This window comes from Amblyraja radiata, chromosome 33 (genome assembly GCF_010909765.2).
Source record: "Amblyraja radiata isolate CabotCenter1 chromosome 33, sAmbRad1.1.pri, whole genome shotgun sequence".
NCBI classification, from domain to species: domain Eukaryota; kingdom Metazoa; phylum Chordata; class Chondrichthyes; order Rajiformes; family Rajidae; genus Amblyraja; species Amblyraja radiata.
The window spans coordinates 21,727,259-21,741,879 of NC_045988.1; the positions used below are offsets into that span (position 1 = coordinate 21,727,259).

Genomic DNA, 14,621 nt, shown 5'->3' on the forward strand with positions numbered 1-14,621 from the left:
TTACAAATATACTTTTCAAATGGTTGCGGGAGAGACTTCATAATGGCTTCTTCCTCCTGTGCAATGGTATATGAAATAAGGCAGCTCGCTCATGTACAACAAGTTTCCTCCAACAGCAACATGATATTTAATCTCCTTTACTGATAATGATAGCTGCAGGATAAAGGTTTGCCGCTGCAAGCAGAGGAACTCGCATGTTCTTTGAGTAGTATTTTGTCTGCAGCAGCATCGCCAGTGCATACACTCGGACAGCACACTGCAATATAAATTGTACACAAATTATATAAGACAGTGAAAAGAGAATGACTGTTTTCATAAACAGGAACAAGGCATTTGTGCAAAAATAAGATATTTGTGTAACACGGGGAAAATAGTACTGAGGCCAAGATTGGACCAGCCCTTGACTTTATTGAATGTTGGAGCAGGCTAAATAGGCCAAATGAGCTCCTGAACCCAGCTGAAGACCCCAACACTGGCACGGTTGTGCTGGAAGGTATCTGGATCAGGGGACTTTTGACTTTAAAGATACAGCCCGAGTCTGCGCTGACCAGTACAATAACACTATACACTAGGGACAATTTACAATTTTACCAATGAAACCTATAAACATGTACACCTTCAGAGTGTGTGAGGAAACGGGAGCCCATGCGATCACGGGCAGAATGTCCAAACTCCGTACAGACAGCACCAGTAGTCTGGATCAAACCTGGGTTTTTGGCACTGTAAGGCAGTAGCTCTACCACTGTGCCACCCATATTTTATTAATAGTTTTTTAAAAACTTTTTATATACCAACCCACCTTGGCCATTTTCTGACACAACGTCGCAACACACCTAGGGTCAGGTGTACCTATTGTAGATTGAGGGAGGAACGTCCATGACCTGTAAGGCTCCGTAATAACCTGATATGGCAGATCTGTAATATATGAGATAAGATGGCAAATGGATTGCAGTAACGCCTGGCAAATGTTGTATTGAATTGCATGACCATTGTAAGATAATTGAAGGTTCTTCAATTTTCATGCCAATAACCTGTGTTTGAATGCAAAGCTTTGTCTCAAAGCACGTGTTTTTGTGTGTATGCAGGGGTGGAGATGCACCAACGCTTGTCAAATATTGAAAGGAATTGGCCCTATTACTTTGGTTTTGGATTACCTTTGGCAATCCTCACTGCTCTGCCCTCATCCTACGTGATCAGGTTTGTGCTGCACAGAAACTCTCTCAGTAAGAATAGCTGAACAAATGTGTGATCCTTGACATAAATACCCATGTAGACCAGCAATGCTTGTAAACTTTACAATTCTGTAAATAGGTTTAAGGTGGAAGGGAAAAGATTTAATAGGAATCTGAGGGGTAACTTTATCACACAAAGGGTGGTGGGTGTAAGGAACGTGCTGCCAGAGGAGGTAGTTGAGGCAGGGACTAACACAATGTTTAAGAAACAATTAGACAGGTAGGTGGGCCAAAAGCAGGCAGGTAGGACCAGTGTAGATGGGACATGTTGGTCAGTGTGGGCTAGTTGGGCCGAAGTTCCATGTTCCATGCTGTATGACTCTGACTCTATGAATTTGCTACTTAGACCCATGCTAATGTATTGTTTCCAATTATAGCAACATGGTTAGGGAACCTTGCCAAGGCCATATACTAACACATGTGATTTACAAGCATGTAATGGAGGATGAGAGTCTTAAATTAAGTGGAGAGATTAGAGAAGTTGGTATGATCTTTCATTAAGCTGACAAGTTTGGGCTTATTTTCAGAAAGTTATCCAAAATCATTAAGGTATTCACAGAGTAAATGGCAAGAGGGTAAGTTAATCAAAGAACACTGATTATTGGATGATCAGCAAATGACCAGAGTTTAGATGAGAGAAAAGTTAAGTAATTAATAATATGATCTAGGCTGAATTGGCTGAATGATTGGTTAAAAGTTGATACAACAGTAACACCTTGAAGAGAAGTACTTGAATACTGAAAATTACCAAACTGGGGGAAGCAGAGCATCAGCAAATGGACAGTAGTTTCTGAGAGTAAACATATGTATAATGGGCTTCCTTGTGCTGTCATTTATGCGATTCTTTAGCGTGTGTCACCTTCCAACACCACTGGCAAAAAAATAAATAGAAGTTCTGACCCTAGAAAAGCTTGCACCATTTTTTTCACCCATGCTTCCTTTCTGAAGTTCTTAAACCTGTCGTTGCTGCCAATGTGATGTCTGTGCTATCCCCACAAGTAACCTGTTTGAATCTCAGCAGCTTTATCTCCCTGTTGCTGCTGTGTTGTCGGATACCAACCCAGTTCAGTTTTTCTACAGCAAAACCTAGATAAAACCGATGTCTCATTTTATTCAGTACCCTTTCCACTAACCCCACCAGCACTAACCCCATCTTGCCACTGGCTACAATCTTTTTCCCTGCCTGTTTTTATCAATCATGAAATCTTAACATCTGCACAAGCTTTGTGCACCCCATCTCTCTCTCTCTCTCTCTCTCACACACGCATACAAACTCCTATCACATTTACATTACCCGTTCCTTACTAAGCATACCTTCTGCGGAAACCCTCGTGAATTATAACCTTCATGTTTGAATTATCCATTGGTATCCACACAAGTTTTCCATTCTCTGCCACCTGCAAATTTTAGCTCGTATTCCTAGCAATAGTATCGTAGTCCTAAACTTTCTGAGGCGTACCTTTCATCATTGTTCAACTTCTGTCAAGGAGAAGCTATACTTCACCCTCGTTAGACCTCATTTGGACTACGCAGTTGCAGCATGGGACCCATACACAAATAAAAACATTCCTTCCATCGAACGTGTCCAAAGACAGGCAGCTCGATTTGTTACTAACACCTATGAGAGAGAAGCGAGTGTTACCAAACTTCTGAATTCTCTGGGGTGGAACCCTCTCCAAGACAGACGTGAAGCTCACCGTTTGACCTGTTTTTACAAAATGTTAAATGGTCAGTTCGACATAGATTACAAGACCTACACCAAACCCAAACCAATTAGGAGCAGACAAGGGCATTCGATCCAATTTGTGATCCCAGCTACAAAGACAGATGTGTACAGCAATTCGTTCTTCCCCTGCACAATTAAAGCATGGAATAATCTCCACCCAACTATAGTTACCCAACCAGATGCAACTAAATTTAAAATAGCTCTTTCTTCCCAATAACCCTTTCTGGCTTAAGCCCTCTCTTCACCATCTCCAGTTTAAATTCCATTTGGAATATTTTGGAGGACCAAGAAACCAAGAAACCAAGAAATCCCTGCTTGCCCATCACCCATATCCTTATTGCCATTTCCCAGTCTTACAGCACCTCAGAGTTAAAATTTGTCTACTTGCGTTTGTGTCGATGAGACAACATGTATGAGAATTGGACAAAGAATGTGTCTGGAAAAGCAAGGAAGAAAATGAGTCACAGATATGACGATTCCCAGAGTCACAGGGAAACACTTCCTGGTTAGAGAAATTAAATTTAAAACAGTGTCAGTAAAGTTTAATCCATTGGCTTTTATTTTTTTATTAAAACCCAAGGCTCAAACCAATAACAAAATGTGCTGCTGGCCTGCTCCCAATGGAAATGGTATTCTGTCTCTAGCGGTGACCTAATATTATATTGTAACAGAGGATGTTTTTCTTATGTTTTACAGCGGCTGTTTGTTCTCCATTCTCTTTCCTCTGTTTATAATAAGTGCAAATGAAGCAAAGGTCCCAGTGAGGTCATTGTGAGTACACTTTGATTCCAATCTCTCTTCACTCCACTGAAGCAGTTTAAAATATTGTTTAGGCTATTCAAGATAGAAGTATAAGAATCTTCTGCCATCCCACAAGCCTGGCAGCCTTTCAGCAGGCAGGAGTGAAATTGGTGCTGTATTGTAATCATGTCTCAGGACTGATAATATTGTTTGCCAGCAATGTTTCAGCTCTCCATCTCCGGATTAATTAAAGTATGACACCACTGTGGGGATAGATTTTGATTCTATCATCACTCGCTATCAGTAAGGATGTAATGTACAGTTTGCAGAATTCCAACATACAACTCTTTGACACTTTTGTTTAGTTTAGAGATACACGCGGAAATAGGCTCTTTGGTCCTCGCCGACGAGCGATTCCCGCACACTAACACTATCCTGCACGCACTAGGGACAATTTACATTTATACCAAGCCAATTAACCTACAAACCTGTATGTCTTTGGAGTGTGGGAGGAAACCGAAGATCTCAGAGAAAACCCCGCAGATCACGGGGAGAACGTACAAACTCCGTACAGACAAGCACCCGTAGTCAGAATCGCAGCTGGATCTTTGGCACTGTAAGGTAGCAACTCTACCGCTGTGCCACTTACCCATATTTATACCGGGCAAACATGGGTAAATGGAACAAACTTAGATGGAGCAGCATGGTCAGCAAGGATGGGTTGGGCTAAAGGGTTGTTCAGTACAATATGACTAATGAATTAGCAACCGTGTAGACACAATGTCATTTCCATCATGTACATCGTGTGTATTTGAAGTGCAAAGCAATGTACTTTGTGGTGAAAGTACAAGTTATGTTGGCCATTTGCCAGTGAAATAAATTATGCACCTGGCTGAATTATTAAACTATTGATGTCAGCAGCCTTGGCAATTTGTACCAAAAATATATACCTGTTTTTCATATTTTTGTTCTCTCGTACCTGAATCAAGTACATTGTCCTAATGGCACAGGTTGATGTAGGTCAACCAAGGCACTGCATGTCCAAGTGCAGAGCAACCTTCCTTTCCACCTAATCCATGGGTGCCAGGTGGTTGCTTAATTAGTCCCAATATCTTGCCAAAAGGTATGTAAACTGTTTATAAAAAGTGGGGGGAAGGTAGGAAGAAAATCATGGATTTAATGTAATAAAATAAAAATAACCCAAAGATTAAGCTTTAATTGCATCCACGTGAAATAACCTCACGAATTATAGTAATGTGAGAATTTCTTAGAAGTAGGTTACAAGAAAAATTATGAACAAAAGTCGAAATAAGGAGCTGCAGGTACTGGTTTACCAGAACAAATTACCAAAAAGTGCTGACTTATGTAACTCAAGCGAGTCGGGCAGCATCTCGGGAGAGCACGGACGGGTGCTTTTTGGGTCGAGCCCCTTCTTCAGACCGATTGTGGTGGTGAGGGGGTGGGGTAGAAACTGGAAGAGAGGAGGGGCTGGATAAAGCCTGGGAAGTATTGTGTGGATGCAGGTGAGGTGGGGCGAGGGGCGGTAGGCATATGGTTGGACAAAGGCCAGGGATGAAAAGCCAGAAGGTGTGAGAACAGGAGTGAAGAGTTACAATTTGTGGAGCTAGAATAAGGAATAGGTGGAAATGGGGAGGAGGGAAATAGGTGGGTGTCCAGCTGAGAGCACAGCGGGGGAGGGGGGGCCTCGTAGTTTATTAAAATTTAAAAGTTTAGTGTTCATGTCATTTGGTTGTGAGCTACCCAAGCAGAATGAGGTGCTGTTCCTCCAGTTTGCGTGTGGCCTCACTCTGGCAATAGAGAAGGCCCAGTATGGGAATGGGAACAGGAGTTAAAATGGTTGGCCATCGGGAGACCCAGTGGGCCTAAATGACTGAGCCCAAATGTTCAGTAAAACTGTATCAACATAGAATTATCCAAGTTTGAATAACTACTTCAATAAATTTTAAAGTTGCCAGACATTGACTGGTTTGGCTGACCTATGCCCCTCCAGGATAATCTACGCTGACCCTCCGAATTTTTTACAAACCGTGCTCACCTTTTCATTAGGCAGCTTGTTCTGCAGCGACTTCAATTCGTGTCATACTTTTGAGGCAACGGTGTCAGCAGTAGCTGTTTCCCAGTACTTCAGCACCGACCGTGCCAATAACCCAAGACTTCAAAATTAATGGTCAGAGCCTTTAAAGTGGAGACACGAGAGACTGCAGACGCTGCAATCTTGTGTTGATGTTAGGAAGGGTCCCGACCCAAAACATCATCTATCCATTCTGATCAGCTGAGTTCCTCCAAAACTTCTTGTTTTGGTCAGAATCTTTACTCTTTCTTCTCTTGCTTCTCTGAGAACTTACAAAAGCACCCAGTTATTTATTCTCTCTCAAAGAGGGAGTAGGGATTTTTAGAACTTTTAGAAAGGAGACGAGGAGGAATTTATTTTGTCGGAGTGTACAGAATCTGTGGAATTAATTGCCGCAGAAGGCTGTAGATGCCACATCAATGGATATTTTTTAGACCTAGATTGACAGATTCATGATTAATAAGGGTGTCAGGGGATATGGGGTGAAGGCAGGAGAATGCGGTTGGGAAGGAAAGATAGATTAGCCATGATTGAATGGCGGAGCAGATATTCTGCTAGAACTTATGAAGATGCAGGATAATTTATCGTGATTCGTAGCTCTCTATGGGAAGGGTGGAGGTGTGTGGTCTGAAGGGTCTCACCTATTTATTTTCTCCAGAGATGCTATCTGACCCATTGAGTTCCTCCAGCTTTTTTGTGTCTATCTTTGGTAAAGGAACTTCTGTTTTAGTAACTTTAGAATGGGGAATTGCTGTTGCTCTGTGCGAACAGATCTGATTAAAGTTGTCTCCTCTTCTCCCTCCAGTCATTTTCAGCTGCACCTCTTCTCCTTTGTGATCATGCTCAGCAACAAACTTTTCCACAAGACAGTTCACATTCAAACTGCCATGACAGCAACGGGATCATCTGAACACCTGCCATCTCCTCATCCGTCCCCCGCCAAACACAGATCCGCGATGCAGCAGTAAACACCAGTTCAGGGCTCCTGGCCTCCTGCCCCTTTTGCACTGGGTACACTTAAAGTTTCATCTCCTATTGTAGGCGGGACAGTTTTCCTGGAGATGAGTAGCCACGTTTCGCTTGCGTGCCTACATGTGGCCCTGCTATTGCGTCCTGTCCGAACCTGAATCTGTGCAGAATTTTCCCTCCTGCCGCAAAGCTGGGAGGTAGATTTGAACTACCATCCAATTTTAATGAGGTAAATTTTATGTGAGAAAGCATTTTATAGAAGATTTATGAGTGAGACAGAATTTGCAGCAAATACTAGCTGACGTGCCTAAATGTAACATTTTTGTACACATTTGTGCCAAGTAAGTGATTTACAGAAATACAGTGCTTTGGTTTATTGTTGTTGGGAGGGAGGGAGGGAGGGAGGGAGGGGTGGGGAAATAAAAGGAACTGCGTGTGGGATTGTTAAAATGTAACTCTGCTTGTGTCAGTATTGGTCTCGGTTCAGATAACCATCAGGGATATCTTAATGAAACAGTAACGTGTTCTTGCTCAATATTAAACCAATAATAATTATGGTAAGTATATTAGTGATCCTATTGAATTAATGAAGAAGCCTGATTTGTGTTTATTCTTTCTTTGAAAATTGGCTATTTTGAAGATGGAGAATGGTGTACTGTAGTGGACTTTACAAAATCGTGCTCCGTGACTGAAATACTTTAACTTAATGCAAGATTATTTCTGTTGGGGTTGCCCAAAATCTTACCTTGTGGTTAGAATTGATGGTGTTCGCATCACTGACAGTTGGATCTATAAGAGTCACATATAAAGTACACACTCTCCAGGCACATGAGTCTAGTTCACTTGCACTAATCTCTGACTCGGAGTAAAGCTACTCCAATGTTGGTCTACCAGGCCATCAAAAGACGTTGGTTGCTCTTCTGCTGAACTCTTTGCCACAGTGGGTGTTTCATTTAAAGTCGATTGCAAAGTGATCCAAAAATTATTTGATAGTAACCACAAAGTATGGGGAACCCGGACTTCTGCACCAGTAATGTTCAATGCAAGTGATCCTGATGGTCAGTCGGTCAAGATTGTTGTCGTAAGTCTATTGAGAGAACCCGTTCTAATTTACAAAGTAATGCTATTTGTGTTAAGGGGTAAATTGAATAAACAGTTAGTTTAATTGTCCAGCATGTATGTAGATTTCATTGACTTCATAGAATAGTTGCACAGAATGTAATCCATTGGCCCATCGAGTCTATTTAATGTTGACCCGTTTTGTGTTTGAAGTGTGCAAATTGTATGAGATTCTGGTAACTGAAAGATCAAGTGCCACCTTCTCCCAGTCAATCATCCATGTGGTAAGATCATGCTGTATAAATATTGAGGTTTAGAACACTTTTGTGCTTTTTGACATTTTTCCTCTGGATTTTGCCGTTGTCCAGTGACCTTGTGCTTCCCAGCCAACAGATAGTTGTTTGAATCAGGCTAAGATATTTCAATAATAATGGTTTTCCTTTCGCTTGATTTTGAGGTGTAGCCAAATAAAAAAAATTAAAAATTTAAAAAAAGATCAAAAGAGCAAGTACAACTGCAGGAAAAAATGCCAGTTAGCAGTCACGTTGACCTTGGGGCACATATCACACTTCATCGATTTGGAGTATCTTTATGAATGAGAGGAGAGAATAGGAAGTATTGATTTTTGCTGTCCTCAGTGCAAATTGGCACCAGTGAGTGAGAGGGTGCATAGTTTACCAAAAATGTGAGAAAGGTCAAAGAAATACTTGTGGTTGTGTATGTAAGACTTACCGCTTGCAGGCAGTTGTTGAGTGGGTGATGTACTGTCACAGTTAACAGGCAAAGGACAACACAATGCAGTAGATGATTCTTTCATTTTAAGTGTGTATGGTGGCCCGGGGCACTGTGGTTGCACAGAGACCCTCTCCCTGTCAGCTAAGTCAAATCACAGTAAAAACACTTTTGAGTAAACTTGACACCAGTAGTGACCACATTTATGAATCATGAAGACTATTCACCCATGTAGAACGACACTAAAAGTTTCTGCTTGTACTGCTCTTTCACAAACTGTTACAGGGCTCTTGCTCATTTGTTGGTTAATCCAGTATGAAGCATAATTTCTTGGAATGAGTCTCACGTTTTGCCACTTTCTAGCATGTGTCTTGTCGGAGATTGTAGTTGATGTTTGGCCCAGGTCTCTGTTATACGTGAATTCTCCTCTTAAATGAAAAGCCTTTCCATCTCACCTTCCTCTCTGAGCATCTTGTCACTTTGGATGCTTCTGGAGCTTCTCTGACTGAACAGAAATTATAATTATGGACTAGGACAACTAATCCATGCGGTGTGGCTCACAGGGTAATAATGTAAGCTCATCTCATCTAGTTGACAAGAGATGCTTTCAAATCTCAATCTTAGAACATGCACAAGTTTAAAAGTATTTTGTGTGCCTCCTAAAGAATTTAAATTCTATAGGGGTGGCGCAGCGGTAAAGTTGCTGCCTTACAGCGCCAGAGACCCGGATTGGATCGTGACTAAGGGTGCTGCCTGTACATAGTTTGCATGTTTTCCCTGTGACTGCATGGATTTTCTCTGGGTGCTCCAGTTTCCTCCCACACTCCAAAGCCGTACAGGTTTGTAGGTTAATTGGCTTTGGTAAAATTGTAAGTCCTGGTGAGTAGGATAGTGTTAGTGTAAGGGATGATTGTTGGTCGGTGTGGGTTTGTTGGGATGAAGGGCCTATTTCTGCACAGTATCCCCCTTTCGAAAGTCTAAATTTCAATTTTATGATCTACCTTCATCAAAAACATTGGCTAGCCTCTGACCTAACTGATGATCACAAGAGATATTGGATGAAAGTTGCAAACAAATTTGGGAATGATTAGGATTTTCCTTCCCGCTGCTCTGAGATTGGATCCAGCAACAGCACAAACGGTTCTGCCAGTTGTATGTGCACTGTGGAAGGAGAAACCTAGATGTGGAAGAGATCATTGGTATTTTGCAAGGCTGAGATGCTATGTAGAACCTGTTCTCGGCATGTGTGCTAGTAAGTAATATGAAGACCAATGTGTCTAGTGAGCACAATAACACTAAGTGTTCCATTCTGTAAAGAAAGTTTTGAACTGAGTGAACCACTGAGCAGAGGTACATTCGATGCCAGCATGGTTGGTTATTTTGCATTGTTTATTTGAGCTGTGTTGTTCACCAAGCTGATTGCTGAATGTAGTTATTAGCAAGTATTCTTGACCATGAACGTGTAAAAGCTAGGATATGTAAAAGCAACCTCGAGTGCAAACTGAGGCGAAAGGCCAGGTTAGTATAAGGACCACTCGCTCCTCTTTGCATTCTCGCTCGTTCATCCTTTTTCTCCCTCGCTCCGTCCTTCACCTTGCCATGCTGATTTTTCTCCTTTGCTGACATTATGGGACTTCTCTATAGACCTCCTAATGACATTCTACAGCATGATCCACCCCAGAGGATTATATGTAAGTTACTTAAATCCCTCACTTAAGATTCCAGCCTGTAACTTAGTTATTCTTAGTTATTATTCAATATTTAATTAACAGAACTGATCCACAGAAGACTGCCCCGGTGTGATTAGTGTATCTTTGATTAACAGCAGCTCTAAGCAAAGTCAGTTTGGTTTTGATTTGCTAACTACGATTTGCATATGGATGCCTTTATTTACAGAGACCATGTGTACTCAGCTAAGCATTTAATTTATGGATCGCTTCAGTGTTACAAAACTGCTGCCTGCTTACATTGACTGGAAAAGATCCTTGGAGTTCTATATGATTACTGACATCCTTAAAGGTGTCTGAGCAGATAGAAGTTAGCATTTTTAAAGCTCTACAATTCATTGTTCTTTCATGCAAGGCATGAGATGCAATGAACAAAGCAAGTTGCATCTATGATCTTGCTTGGACCACTGTCAGGTGAACTCGGACGATATACCATTTAATGGATCTTCAGGGTCAATAGTATGCTAATTAAGTCGAAATGTGGTAGTCGAATTAATTAATGTGGTAGTCGTATGCTAATTAAGTCGAAATACTGTACTTTGATACTATGATGAGAAATGAGCAAACAGAAGAGTGGGCTCTCTTGAGGGAAAAATAATTCATGGTGTAATTAAACACTAACAACTTGTTTTAAAAATGCTTGAACTGAAAACGATAATAAAAACTGTACATGGTGGAAATCTGAAATAAAAACAGAAAATACTAAAATCACGGAGATCGGGCAGCATCTGTGGAAGGGGTAGTTGTTGACATTTCAGGCCAAAAACTCTTTCGGATCTGGGAAAGGAGATAATTTTAAGTTGCTAGGAATGTTGGGGGTGGGGGAGGGGGGTGGATAGGACGATGGGAATATCAGTGATGGGGTGAGGCCAGGGTTATTGTAGGATGAGTTGTAGGAGTCAGGGGTTAAAGGGGCGTGGGGCAGGATAGAGGGTGATTCTACAAGGCAGAATACAGTATTCTGTTGCTAATAGCTTAGCTGTGGGACATGCCAGGCAAGTCAGACTGTATTATGGATAGAGGGTACCTCCAATTTCCAGTTCTGATATACGTGTAATGTCTTCGACCTGAAATGTTAAGTCGGAAGCTCTGAAAGCCATACTAATGCTCTGAAATTGTTCACTGCTCAGTTGTGATGGCACACACAGTTCCCTAGAACTACACAGCGACACTGCAGTTTCAAAACTTGCCAGCTGACGAAAGAGGAAGGTCTCACTGGCACTTTAAAGATTGAAAGTGAGCGCCACCATAACTAGGTGAAGGAACTGTGGAAAGCGGTTGGTCCTATTCTCCAGTCCACACACACCAGGTTGCTCCGAGCGAGTGGTGTTGATGGCATTTGTTGTCACAGCATTCCCTTACATTAGTTGCGCAGTGATCACACTTAGAACCACCCTTTCTGTTCAAAAGCAGAGCATTAATGGTGGCGGTTTCCCCTGTTTCAAGGTTGCTGCATGTGCCTCACAGCATGACAACTTCTGACACGATTTATTGCACATAACTTGTATTTTTGTTTGTATTATGTATCATGTGGTTTGTCATGCAATTGAAACGCCATCTCTGATTGTGAATTGTTAAACAGTGAGGGTCAGGTAATTGATGGGTTACTAATACCCTTCTATATCTGTTATTAAAATGTATGTTTCAACTTCCATCCATGAAGCTAAATGCAGGAGACATAGAAAAGGTCTAAGCAGATGTCTCAGTTCAGATTGTCGTCCCACCACCTCACTCACACACCACTCACATCACAGGGCTCTGCTGGGTGATGCATCTGTTTTGTTTCTGATTGCAACTCTGAAATGAGACTGTTGCTGCACTGACTGATCAAATCTAGCAGCAGCATTAATGCTATATAACACTTTGGGGAGTGGGAGGCAGGAGATAAAGAGTAATTGTCAGGGTCAGGGCACCGAGTCTCTTCCCAACGTCCATCACCTCCAGCAGTGATCACTGAGCCTGAAGAACGATCCTGACCCAAAACCTCACCTATACATGTTCTCCAGAGATGCTGCCTGACCCGCTGAATTACTCCAGCACTTTGTTTCATTTTTTGTAAACCAGCAGCTGCAGTTCCTTGTTTCGACCGAACACTTGTGTCCTTGGCTCAGTGCAGTTCTGGCTGCTGGCTAAACTATCTCCCAAATTGGCTTTGCTTTACAATGTGAACAGACTGACTATTTGGGAGGGGAGTGGGAGAGAGGCTTCCTCTTCTTCAACCATCCTCTATGGTAAGACTGCTCCCATTACAAACCAAAAAAGTGATATGAAGTATGTGTGCTGAAGGTCTGACTCCTAATGGGTTCTTGGCAAATTGCTTATACCTGTACTCCTTTATGTGAAGGGCAACATTAAATTTTATTTCTAATGTACATTTTTAAGCATCATAAAGCATGTTGCTTTCAAACTGCAGGAAGCTTGAGCTGGTCAACTTTTAAAGAAAAAAAAACATGTCTTAAATGTGCTATGTTTTGTGAACTTGTACAAAGTTTTAAAAGTTGTTTTAATTGTACGCTTTTGTAACCAGGATACATTCTCAGCCCCTGTCTGACTGAGGATATTACATAAACATCATAGTTTATTTGTCAACGTATGTACCACTTGAATGTGGAAATAAAGACATTTATACCAGTTAGATTCACATTTTCTGAATGAGATGGTAAGGAGCAAAAATACGTGTGCAATTCATTTCTTGGCTCAATTATTTCTTCATCACGTGTACAGATATATGGTGAAATGCTTATTCTGCATCAAATTGCACTAAGCATAAACAGAATAGATCCTGGCATAACTTTGCAACTTCCAAATCTAGGCTTAAAGAGGCATGCATTCTTTGAAAGTAAAGTTTAAACCAAATATAAGCACACTCAGTTGTCAATGGCAGCAGGCAAGTTAGAAAAAAGTACTTCACAAAATCTCATACAGGGCATTTGGTTCATCACTTTGATGTGTCAGAAGGGCAGAACTGGGCAATGTAAGAAACTGTAGCAGCTGGAATCGAGCCAAACAGAAGGTCCCCTTCCATCCACCATCCTTCCCCCTGGTTCTACATTTCACTCATCTTCACTCCTTTTCAGAGTCCACCCTTTTTGTCTTCTCTACTTATCACCTCTGATCTTAGTTACTAAAGTGCTGGAGGAACTCAGTGGGTCAGGCAACATCTGTGGAGGGAATGCCCAGCTGACGTTTTGGGTCATGAACCAATGGAGGATCAAGATTCCAGAATCTGCAGTTCCTCCTTGTCTCCATCATTACCCCATCCCTTCTCACCAGCTTCCCCCACCTCCACTACAATCAGTCTGAAGAAGGGTCCCCTGAAACATCACCTTTCCATTCCCTTCATAGATGCTGTCTGACCTGCTGACTTCTGCCTGCGCTTTCAAGTGAGTTTATTGTCATGTGTCCCTGTATAGGACAATTAAATTCTTGCTTTGCTTAAGCACACAGAAAAAAAATAGTAGGCATTTACTACAAAACAGATAAATGTGTCCATATACCATGATATAAATATATACACACATGAATAAATAAACTGGTAAAGTGCAAATAACAGAAAGTGGTTATTAATAATCAAAGTTTTGTCCGAGCCAGGTTTAATAGCCTGATGGCTGAGGGGAAGTAGCTATTCCTGAACCTGGTTGTTGCAGTCTTCAGGCTCCTGTACCTTCTACCTGAAGGTAGCAGTGAGATGAGTGTGTGGCCAGGATGGTGTGGGTCTTTGATGATTCTGCCAGCCTTTTTGATGCAGCGACTGCGGTAAATCCCCTCGATGGAAGGAAGGTCAGAGCCGATGATGGACTGGGCAATGTTTACTACTTTTTGTAGTCTTTTCCTCTCCAGGGCGCTCAAATTGCCGAACCAAGCCGCAATGCAACCGGTCAGCATGCTCTCGACTGAACCTGTAGAAGTTAGAGAGAGTCTTCCTTGACAATCCGACTCTCCGTAATCTTCTCAGGAAGTAGAGGCGCTGATGAGCTTTTTTGATAATTGCGTTAGTGTTCTCGGACCAGGAAAGATCTTCAGAGATGTGCACGCCCAAGAATTTGAAGTTCTTGACCCTTTCAACCATTTCAACTGAGTTGATATAAATGGGGCTGTGGGTCCCCCTCCTACTCCTTCCAAAGTCCACAATCAGTTCCTTGGTTTTGCTGGTGTTGAGGGCCAGGTTATTGCGCTGGCACCATATGGACAGTTGCTCGATCTCTCTTCTGTACTCTGACTCATCCCCATCAGTGATACGCCCCACAATAGTGGTGTCGTCAGCGAACTTGATGATGGAGTTCGCACTGTGGTTCGCTACGCAGTCATGGGTATAGAGTGAGTACACCAGGGGGCTGAGCACG

The 14,621-nt window shown here is 42.0% G+C and overlaps 1 protein-coding gene across 1 annotated transcript in view; it reads left to right on the forward strand.

The window, feature by feature from the left end:
• ei24 (EI24 autophagy associated transmembrane protein) overlaps positions 1-8,312 on the forward strand; it is a 45,435-nt gene extending 37,123 nt beyond the window's left edge. The window contains exons 9-11 of the mRNA XM_033050024.1: positions 1,086-1,197; positions 3,655-3,729; positions 6,597-8,312. Of these exons, the coding sequence (XP_032905915.1) occupies positions 1,086-1,197; positions 3,655-3,729; positions 6,597-6,759 (350 nt within the window). The 3' untranslated portion in view covers positions 6,760-8,312. The remainder of the gene's footprint in view (positions 1-1,085; positions 1,198-3,654; positions 3,730-6,596) is intronic.
• Positions 8,313-14,621: the final 6,309 nt, after the last annotated feature.